Here is a 13046-nt window from a genome sequence, read left to right on the forward strand (position 1 = left end):
ATGAGTTTCTACTAGAAGAACCATGGTTCAGACTGATCAATCAATAGAAAATTAAGGGCACTTATTCTTACACCCTGCGCAAGACACATTATGATGTTAGTTACTATCTGCTCAACGTGTGTATACTTCCACTTATCACACACACAAACACATGCAGAAGTGCACAAACCCATCTTTTAAATAAAAAAATAAACATTATACAAAATAAATTAATATTGGTGTTCTCGTAAATGATCTGATTGGTTTCCTCTGCTGAGAAGAGCTGGACACGTCCAGGTATCTGCGACATTAAAATATCCATATGCCAAAGTCAGAGCTCACCTGGCTCTTAAAGTGAATGTCAAGTAACACACTAATTGGTTTATTTCACTTTACGCCCAAAACACCCCCATGATTAATTAAGAGAGTAAGTACATGCCCTTTCCGAGCTTCGAGCCGCACAAGGTGTACTTTTCCCGTCGTTGCGAAAGCAAAGACACACTGACACTCCCTAAATCAATACACATGTTGATTGGTTTATGGCTCACCTACATATCTCTAAAATTGGGCCCTAAACCTTTACCACATCACACACAGACAGTAGAGAGTGAAGCTTAGCCTCACAGTGAATGAAAAACATTAATAATCTCTCACATTTAATATCAGATAAATAACTCTTCACCCACATACTGTTCTCTAGCTAAAGATAGAAGGTGCAATAAGAATGTTAGGAGGGTATTACCATTATTTGAGGACTTTATATTGATTATAGACTATATATATATAAGTGTTTCTGAGTATAGATTTTAAAAGACTCAATGAATCCAGAACTATATTAACTAAAGTATTGGGAGAGCTGTTAATTTTTTGTTTTGTCCACCAATCAAGGGTGTTGAAACAAGATTATCTTGTTTTTTTTAGACGGTCTCTGCTGTGTTACCTTGTAAGGCTAGCTCCTAACACAATAAATAGTGTGTGTTTGTGTGAAATGGGCTGTGACATTTAAAAATCTGCCTCATGAACATGCTCTGGAAATGCACTGCAGAAATTATGGGGTAGTGAGGTAGACAGGCAGGTACTGTATGCTGTCCAGTCCAAGTCATTATGTAATCAGAGCATTAAATCTACTGATTACTTTCAGGATTAAAAGATTAATTATATAAATTATGTCCTATAGTTTTAAGGGGGAGATGTTAATACTGTAAAGCTCTGAAACACTATAAACTGAGCTCAGTTCTTCTGTGTTCATCAAAAATCTCCATCAACCTTCACATGTCTTTGTGCTGCTCATGATTCTGTTAATGTTATATATTAAATATAAGCAGCAGTATTTAACACTGTGGATTTAACACTCTCTCCACCAGGCCACCAGATACCAGCTTCATCTGGGCAAAGAGGTAAATAAACACACACACACACATACACACACAAACACACACACACACACACACACACACACACACACACACACTTCTTGTGCCACAACAAGGGTTCCTGAAAAAAAAAAAAAAATTGTCTGTGTGTGTGTGTGTAGCTCAGCAGGGGACGGTGGATCAGCAGGTTGTAGGACACGGAGTGAGAAAATTGACCTGTAGTCCCACCTGCAGTGGAAACTGTTACTACAACTGGTTCAGACAACGCTGGCAGATTTCAACTTACATGGGATGTTCATCTACTGCCACAGTTTGGATCGACTCCACCAGTTCCTCTGATCAGGATAGATACTTATGTAGTGTCAATAACTACATCCAGCCTCCTTCATACTGTAAGTACAGAGTCAGTCTGTCTCTCAGTGTCACTAAAGAGAATCATTCAGACTGTTTAAAACCAGGAAATCAGGTTCTACTTTAGAACGATGAGGTTCATTCTGTATTCTGTGCAGTTCTGAGAAACTGAGTACCAAAGATTTGAGTTCAGTAGAATAATTAGTTTCCTTATCTTAATACTTTCGATTCCTGTACAATAAATAATAATAATAATAATTCAGATAATTTTCTTGTTCATTATTTTAAGTGAAGTTATGAAATAACTTTAATCCCTGAAGCTACTCCACTTCTTAATCTAACACCTTATAAATCATGTGTTTTTGGTGTAACCTCACCCCCCTCTCCTCCCTCTGACTCAGTAGTGTGTCTCAGTCTGTATTTATCAGAGGAGGTCTAGTTTTCTAGCTGTAAGCAGAAGCTGACTGTGATACTGCCTCTTAGTCTCCTCCCACGTTTTTATCTGCTGAAGGTTTTAATTGAGAGCTGATTAAATTGAAGAGAACATTTATACTCAAGTTATTTCAGATCTCTCTTAACTCAAAATGTTATCCATTCTAAAATCTTAATCCTTCTAAGCAGTAGTAAGTCTGTGATTTTATGCAGCTTTTGTTGGTTATTCAGAATTAATTATTAAACATAATTAGTACTAAAATAAATATGAATAAACAAAGGTTGCATAAAGATTTTCTCTAATAGAGAAACCTACAGAACCCTTTAAATACCAGCAGAAGAGGAACACAGCCACAAACACAACAGCATCAGTGAAGCCATGCTAACAACAGTGCTATAAGAACAGTGACTGCTTATTTCATTTCAGAGAGTAAGCCTGATATGAGAAATTGCTTTTCCGTGTAAAGCCCGGGAAACACCAGCAGCTTCACACTGACCCCTATCCTGATTCATTTTCTGAACACTGAGTTTTTAAGTTATTTTTTTTATTTATTTATGTTGAATATTTTTATATTTCTAATTTCAACATTTTCGTGACTACTTTTTAAAATGCTCAGCTGCCTGAAATATGGAAAAAGAAGGAAAATATGTAATAAATAGCAGGACTAAGTCAGAAAACTCAGTCCAGTATCAGTGCTTTAATTAATGTTCATCTATTATTATTATTCTATTAATATTTAGTTTCTGACAGACAGTGTGAGCTGGAGAGGATTTAGATTTTTGGTGTAAAAACAGTTTAAAAATTATTTTCAGGCATGTCTTGATGGTTGTCAGACTTTTCAGTACTTGATACCAGTACTTGATTTCCAACAAATGTAACAAGGCAGTGATTTCTCCAGAACTAACAGGGCAGGAAATCTTGTTTTTTAACGTTTTATTTTACATATTTTATTACTCCTTTTTAGTACATTTTCTATTCTATTTGTATTGTTTTAAATACACGGTTTAATGTTTTAATGTGCTGCACTGTGAAGCAGTTTTCTATCTTTCGCCTTTCAAGCATTTCAATATATTAAACATTCTCTGAAAATAAAGCTTTTCTTCTTCTTCTTCTTCTTCTTCTTCTTCTTCTTCTTCTTATTCTTATTATTATTATTATCATTATTATTATCACGCTATTAAAATAAATTAAGAGTGCTTTCATCTTCTTCCAGATCAAATGAGAGACACGGCTAATAATAATAAAAAACAACATTATTTTAGTATGAACATGTTATATTGCTTCAGGATTGAGCATTTACCAAAACAACAAAAACAAAACAACCTCAGATTTAAAACAGATTAAATTGTCTGTCTAGATAATCAACAGGAAAAACAAGACGCCCTGCTTTCCTCAGTGATTCATGAGTTTAACTAAATATAATAAAATGTAATGAAGTGAATGAAGCTAAACACTAAAACTACACTATAGAACCAAAAGCAGAACACAGTCACTGATTTATCTGATTTAGAATAGAAGCTCCGCCCACAATCAGTGCAGACCTGCCCACAGGTAGGGTAGATATTACAGTGTTTTAATCACACTCAGTATTTCAGTTCTGCTGTTCCCACTGATGTGTTTAGTAAATATTCTTCATTTATCTGTTTCTGATTTAACTGTTCAGGGGTGGGTTTCCCGAAAACGATCAATCTTAGGGAATAACGAATGAACTAACGAATGACGTGTGTAAAGAACGAGCCAGTTCTGCGAGTGTTTCCCAAAGAGCTTCGCAAAGTGAAAATTAACGAACGAGGTTAAAGAACGTCTTTGTTGACTCCTCCCCCGAAACAGCGCACTCAATCGATCCACAAATATCGATTCAACACTGCAATATGCAGTATTTATTCACTATTACACCATAAAAACGTAGAAATGTGTTGTAATTAACAACATTATACTCCTAAAGATACATATGACTAAATAAATACTCGAAAATCTAATCTATTTTAAAACATTAAACTTATTTTTACATTTTTAAAACTATTATTGTTAATATATATTATATTAATAGATATTATACTAATATTATTAACAGTAATATTGATAGTAATATTAATTTATTATTATTTTAATTTTTTATTATTATAAAAATAATATAATAATACATATGTTCCTGTGTGTGTGTGTATATATATATGTATATATACATATACATATATATATATATATTACATTTTAAACCAACAGAAATATGTTTTGTACTTTATACTGTGAAGCTCCAGCAATCACCATCTCAGTTGGGTTTATGTCAGGGGATTGTCAAAGCCATGCACCTTTTTGTCTACTAATTCCATTTGCGTCAATTAGTTTTCATGGTTTTAATATTAATCGACAATGTAAAAAAAAAAAAGAACATGGAATGAGACATGTCCAACTTTTGACTGATATTTGCGAGCTGACACACCCCAGAGTTTGCCCAGATGAACTTGGTGACTTTGCAGCTTTGCTTAGACCGTGAGCATCATCTGCATACTGATTGCATTTCTTGCAGCATTAATGTCAAGACTTCTATCATCGCTAATCTGGATTTAAATAAATTACTCGTTGGTTTGATTGCCCAGTTAGACTACAAGCCATAGTTGGCATTATATATATATATTATTATAATATAATATAATATAATATAATATAATATAATATAATATAATATAACTTATTCATTCATTTACTCACTCGTCAACCGCTTTATCCGTTAAGGGGCGCGGGGGAGGGGGGGGGGGTTTGGAGTCGATGCTTGGTGGCTGGAGTCTATACCAGCTGGCATCGGGCTGAAGGCAGTATACACCCTGGACAGGATGCCAATCCATCACAGGGCAGACAGACACAGACGGACACACAGACACATTCACTCACACCTAAGGGGCTATTTTTATCCGACATCTAATTAGCTTGAACTAATTTCTTTGGACTGTGGGAGGAAACCGGAGCACCCGCAGACACGGGATATAATATAATATAATATAATATAATAATTATATAATATAATAATAATTATATAGTAATATAATTGATTATAATTAATAGTAATATAATATAATATAATAATATTAATAATTATATAGTAATATAATTGATTATGATTAATAGTAATGTAATATAATTGCTTCAAACACGGAAATTATCATTTTTCTTCCTCAAAATTGGTGGTCCCTGGTGTTTAAGGTGCTGAACTGCAAGTCGAGATCCCCTAAAGAAGCTCGTTAGAAATAATGACTGCGTGAGGGCACTCGTTAATCTGCGATCGAGTTTACGTAGTACTTTAGTTACGCACGGGTTTGGGAAACACTCTTTAATTAACGATCAATCTTAAGTACGAGTTAACGAAGTTCTTAGCGTTACGAAGCTTTCGGGAAACCCACCCCAGAACTGTTTCAGTACTGACTGATCAGCACTGTACTGACTGTAATTCTGTGTATTTCAGGTGAACTGGGTGAGAAGCAGTGGGGAGTGACTTACACTCCTGATAGTGTGTGTGCTCTGGAAGGTTCATCAGTTGATCTCTCCTGCTCTTATAAACACCCTGGAGGACTCAGAGTGATTAAATCATTCTGGTTTGTTAACAAGAATGAAGTTGGGCCTGTGGTTCTGCAAGAAGATAATCAGTATAAGGGGAGAGTGCAGTATTACCAGAACCAATGCAAAACAAGTATCAATGGTGTGAGAGCAAGCGACGCTCAAACATACTGGTTCAGATTCATCACTGATGATGTGAATGGTATTAACAGTATTGGATCTGGAGTTCGTCTGTCTGTCACAGGTAGTTCTGGATGAAATAAAACAAGTTTATTTAACTATGAGAGATTTCTACAGATAAAAATAGACTAAATCATGATTAAAATCACCTGCAGGTCTGAAGATTGAAGTGTTGAACACACAGGGAGGAGGAAAACAGCTGATCTGTAGCTCCACCTGCACTCTGACTAACCCCACCTACATCTGGTACAGGAACGAACAGCCTGTATCTGAGCAGAACAGAGCTGTACTGTATCTGAGGAACCGCACTGTGGATGCAGGCAGCTACTCCTGTGCTGTGAAAGAACACAAGGAGATCCGCTCTGCTGCTGTCTGTAAGACATCACTTTACACTGCACTCACTCTGTTATCATCTCACTGTCAGATTCTGCTGGATTATATTCAGCCACATTGGCGTAGGAACCGGGGGGATTAGAAACCGGTGGATTTGTCCCCACCAAAATGATCGCTCAGCTCAGCTGTATTATTAATGAGGAGACAGATCGCTGTGTGTAAATGGGAAATCTCTTAAAGCCAATTACGAAGCCGGTTCAGGAATTAAGTTCCGCCTTTCAGTAGAAACAGCCAATCAGCTTGCTGGTTTTTGGCGCGCGGAGTAAAGTCAGTGTGCTGGTGTGGTGAAGCCCGCCCTTTGCTGTGAGATTTAGCAGCGTGATCGGAAAGCAGCAGCTGATTTTAAAACAGATCTGGATAAACGGCGATTTTTTTTTTTTAAGAAAGGTAACAGAGCTAACCATGTAAACTGTGATGACACTGTTTCTGATTAAAAAGACTCGTCTCCGAATCAAAACACACAGATTAAACTCACTGTGTGATTAATTCAGCTGTGTTAGTCAGTTATCTTAACTTTGGAATTACCTAAATAGGGAGTCAAGGTTTAAGAAAAAAATAACTATATATGCAATGCACAACTTGCCCTGATGTACTTGATCAGCTAATCACTATTTCATTTTCAAACTGTGTTTATTAATTTAGGATTGCAGGACTTACTGTAAGATATAATGAACAACAATTCATTTAGATAACTAGTTTGCTAGAAGCTGGATGTAGAGGATAGCCAGAATTTAGTACAAAACTTTATGTTTAGCAGTTTCTTAACCATGATATCTGCCCTAAAATTGTGTTTTCCACCAGATCCAACTGATTAGCTAATAAACAGTCATTTTACTGAGTTTACCTGTTAAAATCTCTTAGCCCCTATGGATCATAAATCAGTCATTATGTATACCACCACTTACTTTATTAGGTGCCTTTAAAGCAGAGAAAACTCGAATATGCAGAACAGTGGGAATATGCAGGAACAGGGTGTAGAAACACTGATCTATCCTGGCTTCTGTTCAGTTGTGGTTCACAGTACGACCACAGTAAGACCACAAGTCCTGAGGTCTAACGTTTATCTTAACTTCTGCCAAAAATCTCCATGAAACGTAAAGTTACATTCTTTATTATAAACAAACAGCATTGTAAGAAGTGCTCTCAGTAGAAAAAAATTAAAAGCGCAGGACCCAAAGTTTTTTTAAAAAAAGAGTGGAGAAAATTTAAATATACAACAGATTTGATATGCCAATACATAATAATAATAATAATTATTTAAAAAATAATAATAATCAACTCTTATATTATTTAAAATTTTACCTCTCAGTCAGTCGTCTGGACTGAAACAAATAACTAATGTGACTGAAGGCAGCTTTATCATGTTTAACTGATCATGTGAACTGAAATATTCTAGTGGAGTTGTATTCTTGTTCCAACATGCCAATTATGTGTTTAGTTTTCAGTCTGTTTAATTATTAATATATAATCAGGAGAATGTTATTATCTGTTCTCCATTCAGATCCTCCTAAAGAGACCAGAGCAGTTGTTCTTCCCTCTGGAGAGAGAAAGGAGGGAGATTCAGTGACTCTGACCTGCAGCAGTGATGCAGAACCTCCTGTTCTCACCTTCAACTGGTTTAAACAAAGTGTAAATGAATCACTGGGAACAGGCCAGAATTACATCATCACCAACATCAGCTCCCAGCACAGCGGACTGTACTACTGCACCGCTCTCAACCAGCTCGGACAGCACAGCTCTGCACCCGCCCGTCTGGACGTGTTCTGTAAGTGCAGTTTGTTCTGTATGATCCTGTTTCTTCTGAGTGTAAGAAGTTCAGTGATTAGCTCAGTCTCTGTGCTGTTCAGATCCTCCCAGACCTCCATCTCTATCTGAGTTTAACGGGTTTAACGGCTCGATCACGCTGGTGTGCGTCAGCGACTCCAACCCTGCCAGCTCCTACACCTGGTTCAGGAAGACAGGAAGCAGCTCTGAACCTTTTAGAAACGGCTCTAATTTAACTTTACCTGCTGGAACTGGTGGAGTTTTCTACTGTCTGGCAGAGAATCAATATGGATCATCCAACTCATCAGAGTGGATGTTTACATCAGATGTGTTATAGTTTGATTTTATTGTTTTTTTTTTCTCTGCTGGGTGGTTATTGATTATTAAAGCTCTAGTTTTCAGTCTGTTTGATGGCTTTACTAGACATTTAATTTTGGTCCATTTTACTCTTGTTTAACATGTTGAGTTCTCCACTTTAATACAGATAAAACATCTTCACTATATATCGCTTCTGGAGTCCTTGTGGTTTTGTTTCTGATATTCCTCACAGTCCTTTTGTGGATGAGGTAAGAATTTCTGAACATTTGAGATTTAAGATATTCTAATGCTACATCCTGAACAGTCTAATACACAGTAGCCCTTTGTTTCCTGCAGTCTTTTGATAGATAGATAGATAGATAGATAGATAGATAGATAGATAGATAGATAGATAGATAGATAGATAGATAGATAGATAGATAGATAGATAGATAGATAGATAGATGAGTTTAAACAATGTGAAAGATTTCATAAGGCACTACACATGGTCACAAAATATGAACACGAGCATTTTTGTGGTAAAAGTTGTGTTTACACTAATGTCATTTACAGGAGAAAAGCAGCTCTGTCCCACAGCCGAAGTGAAGACAACACTGATGGAGTGAGTTTTAATGCTGGAGTGAACACACAGCAGAGAAACAATTATAAAATATCTAATGCATCAAATATAGATCCTTAATGAGTCTAATGATTAATTAGTTCAGTTTTATATTGTTGTATATGAGCACTGTAAGAGTCTGGTATTATTTTTGTTTCTGAAATTGAGATTTGATTTTTAAATAATGTGATATAAAATGTGAAGTCTAATATTTTAAATTTAATTTAAATTATTTTGATAACAAGCTGATTATTTCAATCACTGCTATTTTATCATGATGGTATTAAATAAAGTGATGTAGATATTACCCACAGGCAAAAAAATAGTGTTAGTAAGCTAACAACAAGAATGAAAGATTATTGTAAAAATATAAACAGCCAAATATATTTCTTTACACATTCTTGCTATTTACCTATTTGCAATTATGACCTACTTGTATGCTTTACTGTATTGGACTAAAATAAAAATACAGAAAAAATAAGCTATCGTATTTTTTCGCACTATAAGGCGCACCGGATTAGACGGCGCATTATCACTATCAATGTCTATTTTCTGGTCAATTTTCATACATAAGATACACCGCATTATAACATTACACTAGTAAGGAACAGGGGTGTCGCCATTTTTCCCTTCTAATTCAGCAGCTCTCGCTGCTAAGTGGTGGTAGGGGGTAACTAAGAGCTAGGCTAAGTAAATAAAACTGTAATTCTAAAAAAAAAAAAAAAAAACATTTTTTTTTAAATCAAACAAGTGCTGAATGTTAATCTACAAAGATTTCTCTCCTGAGAGAAATTTGAGAGAGTTCATTTGAGAGAGTAAAGGACTTCTGTTTATTTACAGTAAACTTATTGGAGTAATTTTACCCTAATACCTGACTGGTAGAATTCATACATAAGGTGCACTAGATTACAAGGCACACTGATGATTTTGGCAAGATTAAAGGATTTTGGGTGCGCCCTAAAGTTCGAAAAATGGATGTTGTAGAATGCTGTAATAACAATAAGGTTTGTTGCCCGAGGGCAACATTATACCATAGATGGTTAATACTCTCTTTCTCTTCTCTCTCTCAGCCAGCTTCTGCTCCAGTGTATGAAACCGTCTCAGATCTGGCTATGACCTCCAGGCCCTGCACAGGAGCTGCATCCTCAGATGAAGTTCAGTACTCAACCATTCAGTTCAAACAGTCTCGCCCACAGGAAGAGCCTCTCTGCCCCACTGTTCATCAGACTCTCGCTTTTAATAAAGAAGAGGAAGTTGAGTACGCCACAGTGAACAAAGCTAGAGCAGAAACTGCTCGGTAAGCAATACAGATCACTCATATATCTCTATCTCTCCTTCTCTTTCAAACCCTCTCTCTCTCTTTTACACACCCACAACCCAATTCTGCTTTCTGTGAAATCTGATTATTAATGTCACATACACTGTCAGATAGACCAACTCGAAAGCAGAACCTTCAGCTTCATGCTGACTTCATACTTTTCATTTTTTTTATTAAAATAAACAGAAGGTCCAGAACTGTAAAGACAAATAAAACTGTTTACTAGTTTTCCTAGAAGCACAAATCTGTGACAAAAAGGGTGTGAAGAACAGTCTGATCATTTATAGAGTTAGAGTTTAAAGCTATTTAAGGGAAGATGTGTAAAGTAGTACTCGGTTTAAGAGGTGTATGTACAGCTCTGGAAAAAAAAAAGAGATTACTTAAAAATGATGAGTTTCTTTGATTTTACCAAATTGAAAATCTCTGGAATATATTCAAGAGGAAGATGGATGTTCACAAGCCGTCAAACCAAACTGAACTGCTTGATGTTTTGCACCAGGAGTAAAGGCATAAAGTTATCCAAAAGCAGTGTGTAAGACTGGTGGAGGAGAACATGCCAAAATGCCAATTGTGAAAACTGTAAATAAAACCAGGGTTATTCCACCAAATACTAATTTCTGAACTCTTAAAACATTATGAATATGAACTTGTTTTCTTTGCATTATGTGAAGTCTGAAAGCTCTGCGTCTGTTTTTGTTATTTCGGCCATTTTACACTTTCTGCAAATAAATGCTCTAAATGACAATATTTCTGTTTGTAATTTGGGATAAATGTTGTCCATATTTATAGAATAAAACAACAATATTCTTTTTACTCAAATATATACCAATAAATAGGAAAATCAGAGAAACTGATTCAGAAACTGAAGTGGTCTATTCATTTATTCCAGAGCTGTATTTGAAAGTAGAATTGATTCTGTTGATGTTGACGTATGCGTTCTTAAAACCCCTTAGTCACGGATTCTCTGATAGTTGGTTTTGAGTTTGCCACCGCACGAAAATAATATATAATCTCAATGTTTTAAATGTTGCAGGTATGAAGAATCCCCAGTCTACAGCATGGTCCAGAACTCTGCCTAAGATTAACATTTTCCACCATCAACATACAGCCTCTCCAAACAGATGCAGTTTATTAGAGTGAAGAGCAAATACACAGATCCATATTAAAACAGCACTTCACTTTAAAACTATATAAAAATATTCAGAGGAAAATATCCATTGTTTACATCCTGTGCTCTCTATTTTACACTGGTACTGGTATTATATTACAGATTTAGTTTGATAATTTACCTTCTGAGTGGTAACCCACAATTGAGATTAGATAGGCTAGTGAGATTAGATTAGCTAGTAGTGCAGAATAGGGTAAAAAATATGAATAGTATAATGAGGCATCTCGGAGGGTGTGACCATGGAGGGATTTTTTTTATTTATTTTACAGATTATGATGTTTTAATGGCTTTATCCGTTTAAATCATATACAGCATTGTTTCATTTTTGTTGTAAATATTGTATTTGTGATTTTACTTTGCTTTATTATTGTTTTGTTTTTCACCAAAATGAATTTTAGTGTGTTATTCTTGCTCCTTTGCCTACAAGGAAATGTGGTAACACTTTATTTTAAGGAACACAAATTAGGTGCTTATTAATGTCTTATTATTTGCTTAATAAAGCCTTAATTAGACATTTGTAAATGATTTATTCTCTACTTATTAGGCTTTACTCTGTGTGTTTACTCTAAGTGTTATTGGTGCTTAATTAGTGGTCTGTTATGTGGAAATGATTAATAATGGCTGTATTAGTTCTTATAGTGCACAGTGAACAGTTATGTCTGCACCCTGGTAAACAGATTATTAAGCATTAACTATTAGCTAATTCTACATGTTATTAGTGTTATTATAATTGGCAGCAGTTTGATCTGAGTGTGAGTTTGGTAAGGTTATGGCTGTGCTGGAGTTTATTATAAGAGTTAATAAGGGGTTAATAATCACTAATAGACCAAGATGTGACTAAAGTACCATATTCTAAAATGAGCTTCTGTTCATCACTAATTACACACTAAAAAGAACTGAATAAATATTTAATCAATCACAGACCCCTAATTAAGCACCAATAACACTTGCACAGAATAAAGCCTAATAAGTAGTGAATACACAATTTACAAATGTCTAATTAAGGCTTTATTAAGCAAATAATAAGACATTAATAAGCGCCTAATTTGTGTTCCTTAAAATAAAGTTTGACCGGAAATGTATTAGTGCAGGAAAACTGTCTTACCTTAATTTCCTTTTACCTTAACCTATCACAATATTGTAACATGCATGAGACTTTCATAACCTGTTTTTTTTCTTATGGCTCTTAATGTATAACCTAAAACAGTGGCAGCTTAGTGAACTTGGTCATCAAACCCACAATACTTTGGTCAGTAACCCAGTTCCAGTGCAGCGGTTTACAAGCTTTAGCAAACAAACCTATATTTAGAGCTCTTCTCTAGCAATCGAGAGTATTATTAGAGAAGTGTGAATCTACCCTGGCTATTAAAACCTGCTGAAATTACAACAAAGATAGCCCATAAGTGTGTTAAAGGTTATGGAGCTTAAAACTGGCCTAAGTATTTTATTGAGAAGGGTTTCGGGATAGGAGGTTCGTTTAGGTATTAGGAGTTATCCAAGATGGGGCATCGATTAGAATGCCAGGTAGGGGAATGATGAGGAGACGATGAGGTTTATTTTTAAAGGTGATGATAACATTTACTGAAGAAGCTCAGATCTGAATTCACATGTATTCACAG

At 35.4% G+C, this 13046-nt stretch overlaps 1 protein-coding gene across 1 annotated transcript; it reads left to right on the forward strand.

Annotated features, from left to right (window-relative positions):
* Positions 1–1346: 1346 nt before the first annotated feature.
* On the forward strand, positions 1347–11338 carry LOC125804988 (uncharacterized). Its single transcript, XM_049485125.1, has 9 exons — positions 1347–1376; positions 1514–1744; positions 5597–5932; positions 6024–6242; positions 7913–8026; positions 8109–8208; positions 8576–8591; positions 10012–10238; positions 11293–11338. The coding sequence occupies exons 2-9, from the start codon at positions 1639–1641 to the stop codon at positions 11336–11338; spliced, it is 1164 nt and encodes a 387-aa protein (XP_049341082.1). The 5' UTR covers positions 1347–1376; positions 1514–1638.
* The last annotated feature ends 1708 nt before the right edge of the window (positions 11339–13046 follow it).

Source organism: Astyanax mexicanus, chromosome 11 (genome assembly GCF_023375975.1).
Source record: "Astyanax mexicanus isolate ESR-SI-001 chromosome 11, AstMex3_surface, whole genome shotgun sequence".
Lineage (NCBI taxonomy): Eukaryota > Metazoa > Chordata > Actinopteri > Characiformes > Acestrorhamphidae > Astyanax > Astyanax mexicanus.

Bases quoted from the DNA above. Each gene is read 5' to 3' on its own strand.
- LOC125804988 (XM_049485125.1), top strand. From the start codon at position 1,639: ATGGGATGTTCATCTACTGCCACAGTTTGGATCGACTCCACCAGTTCC. The intron at 6,243-7,912 runs GTAAGACATCAC...CACTGGGAACAG, and splicing joins GATCCGCTCTGCTGCTGTCT to GCCAGAATTACATCATCACC. The intron at 10,239-11,292 runs GTAAGCAATACA...TAAATGTTGCAG, and splicing joins GCTAGAGCAGAAACTGCTCG to GTATGAAGAATCCCCAGTCT.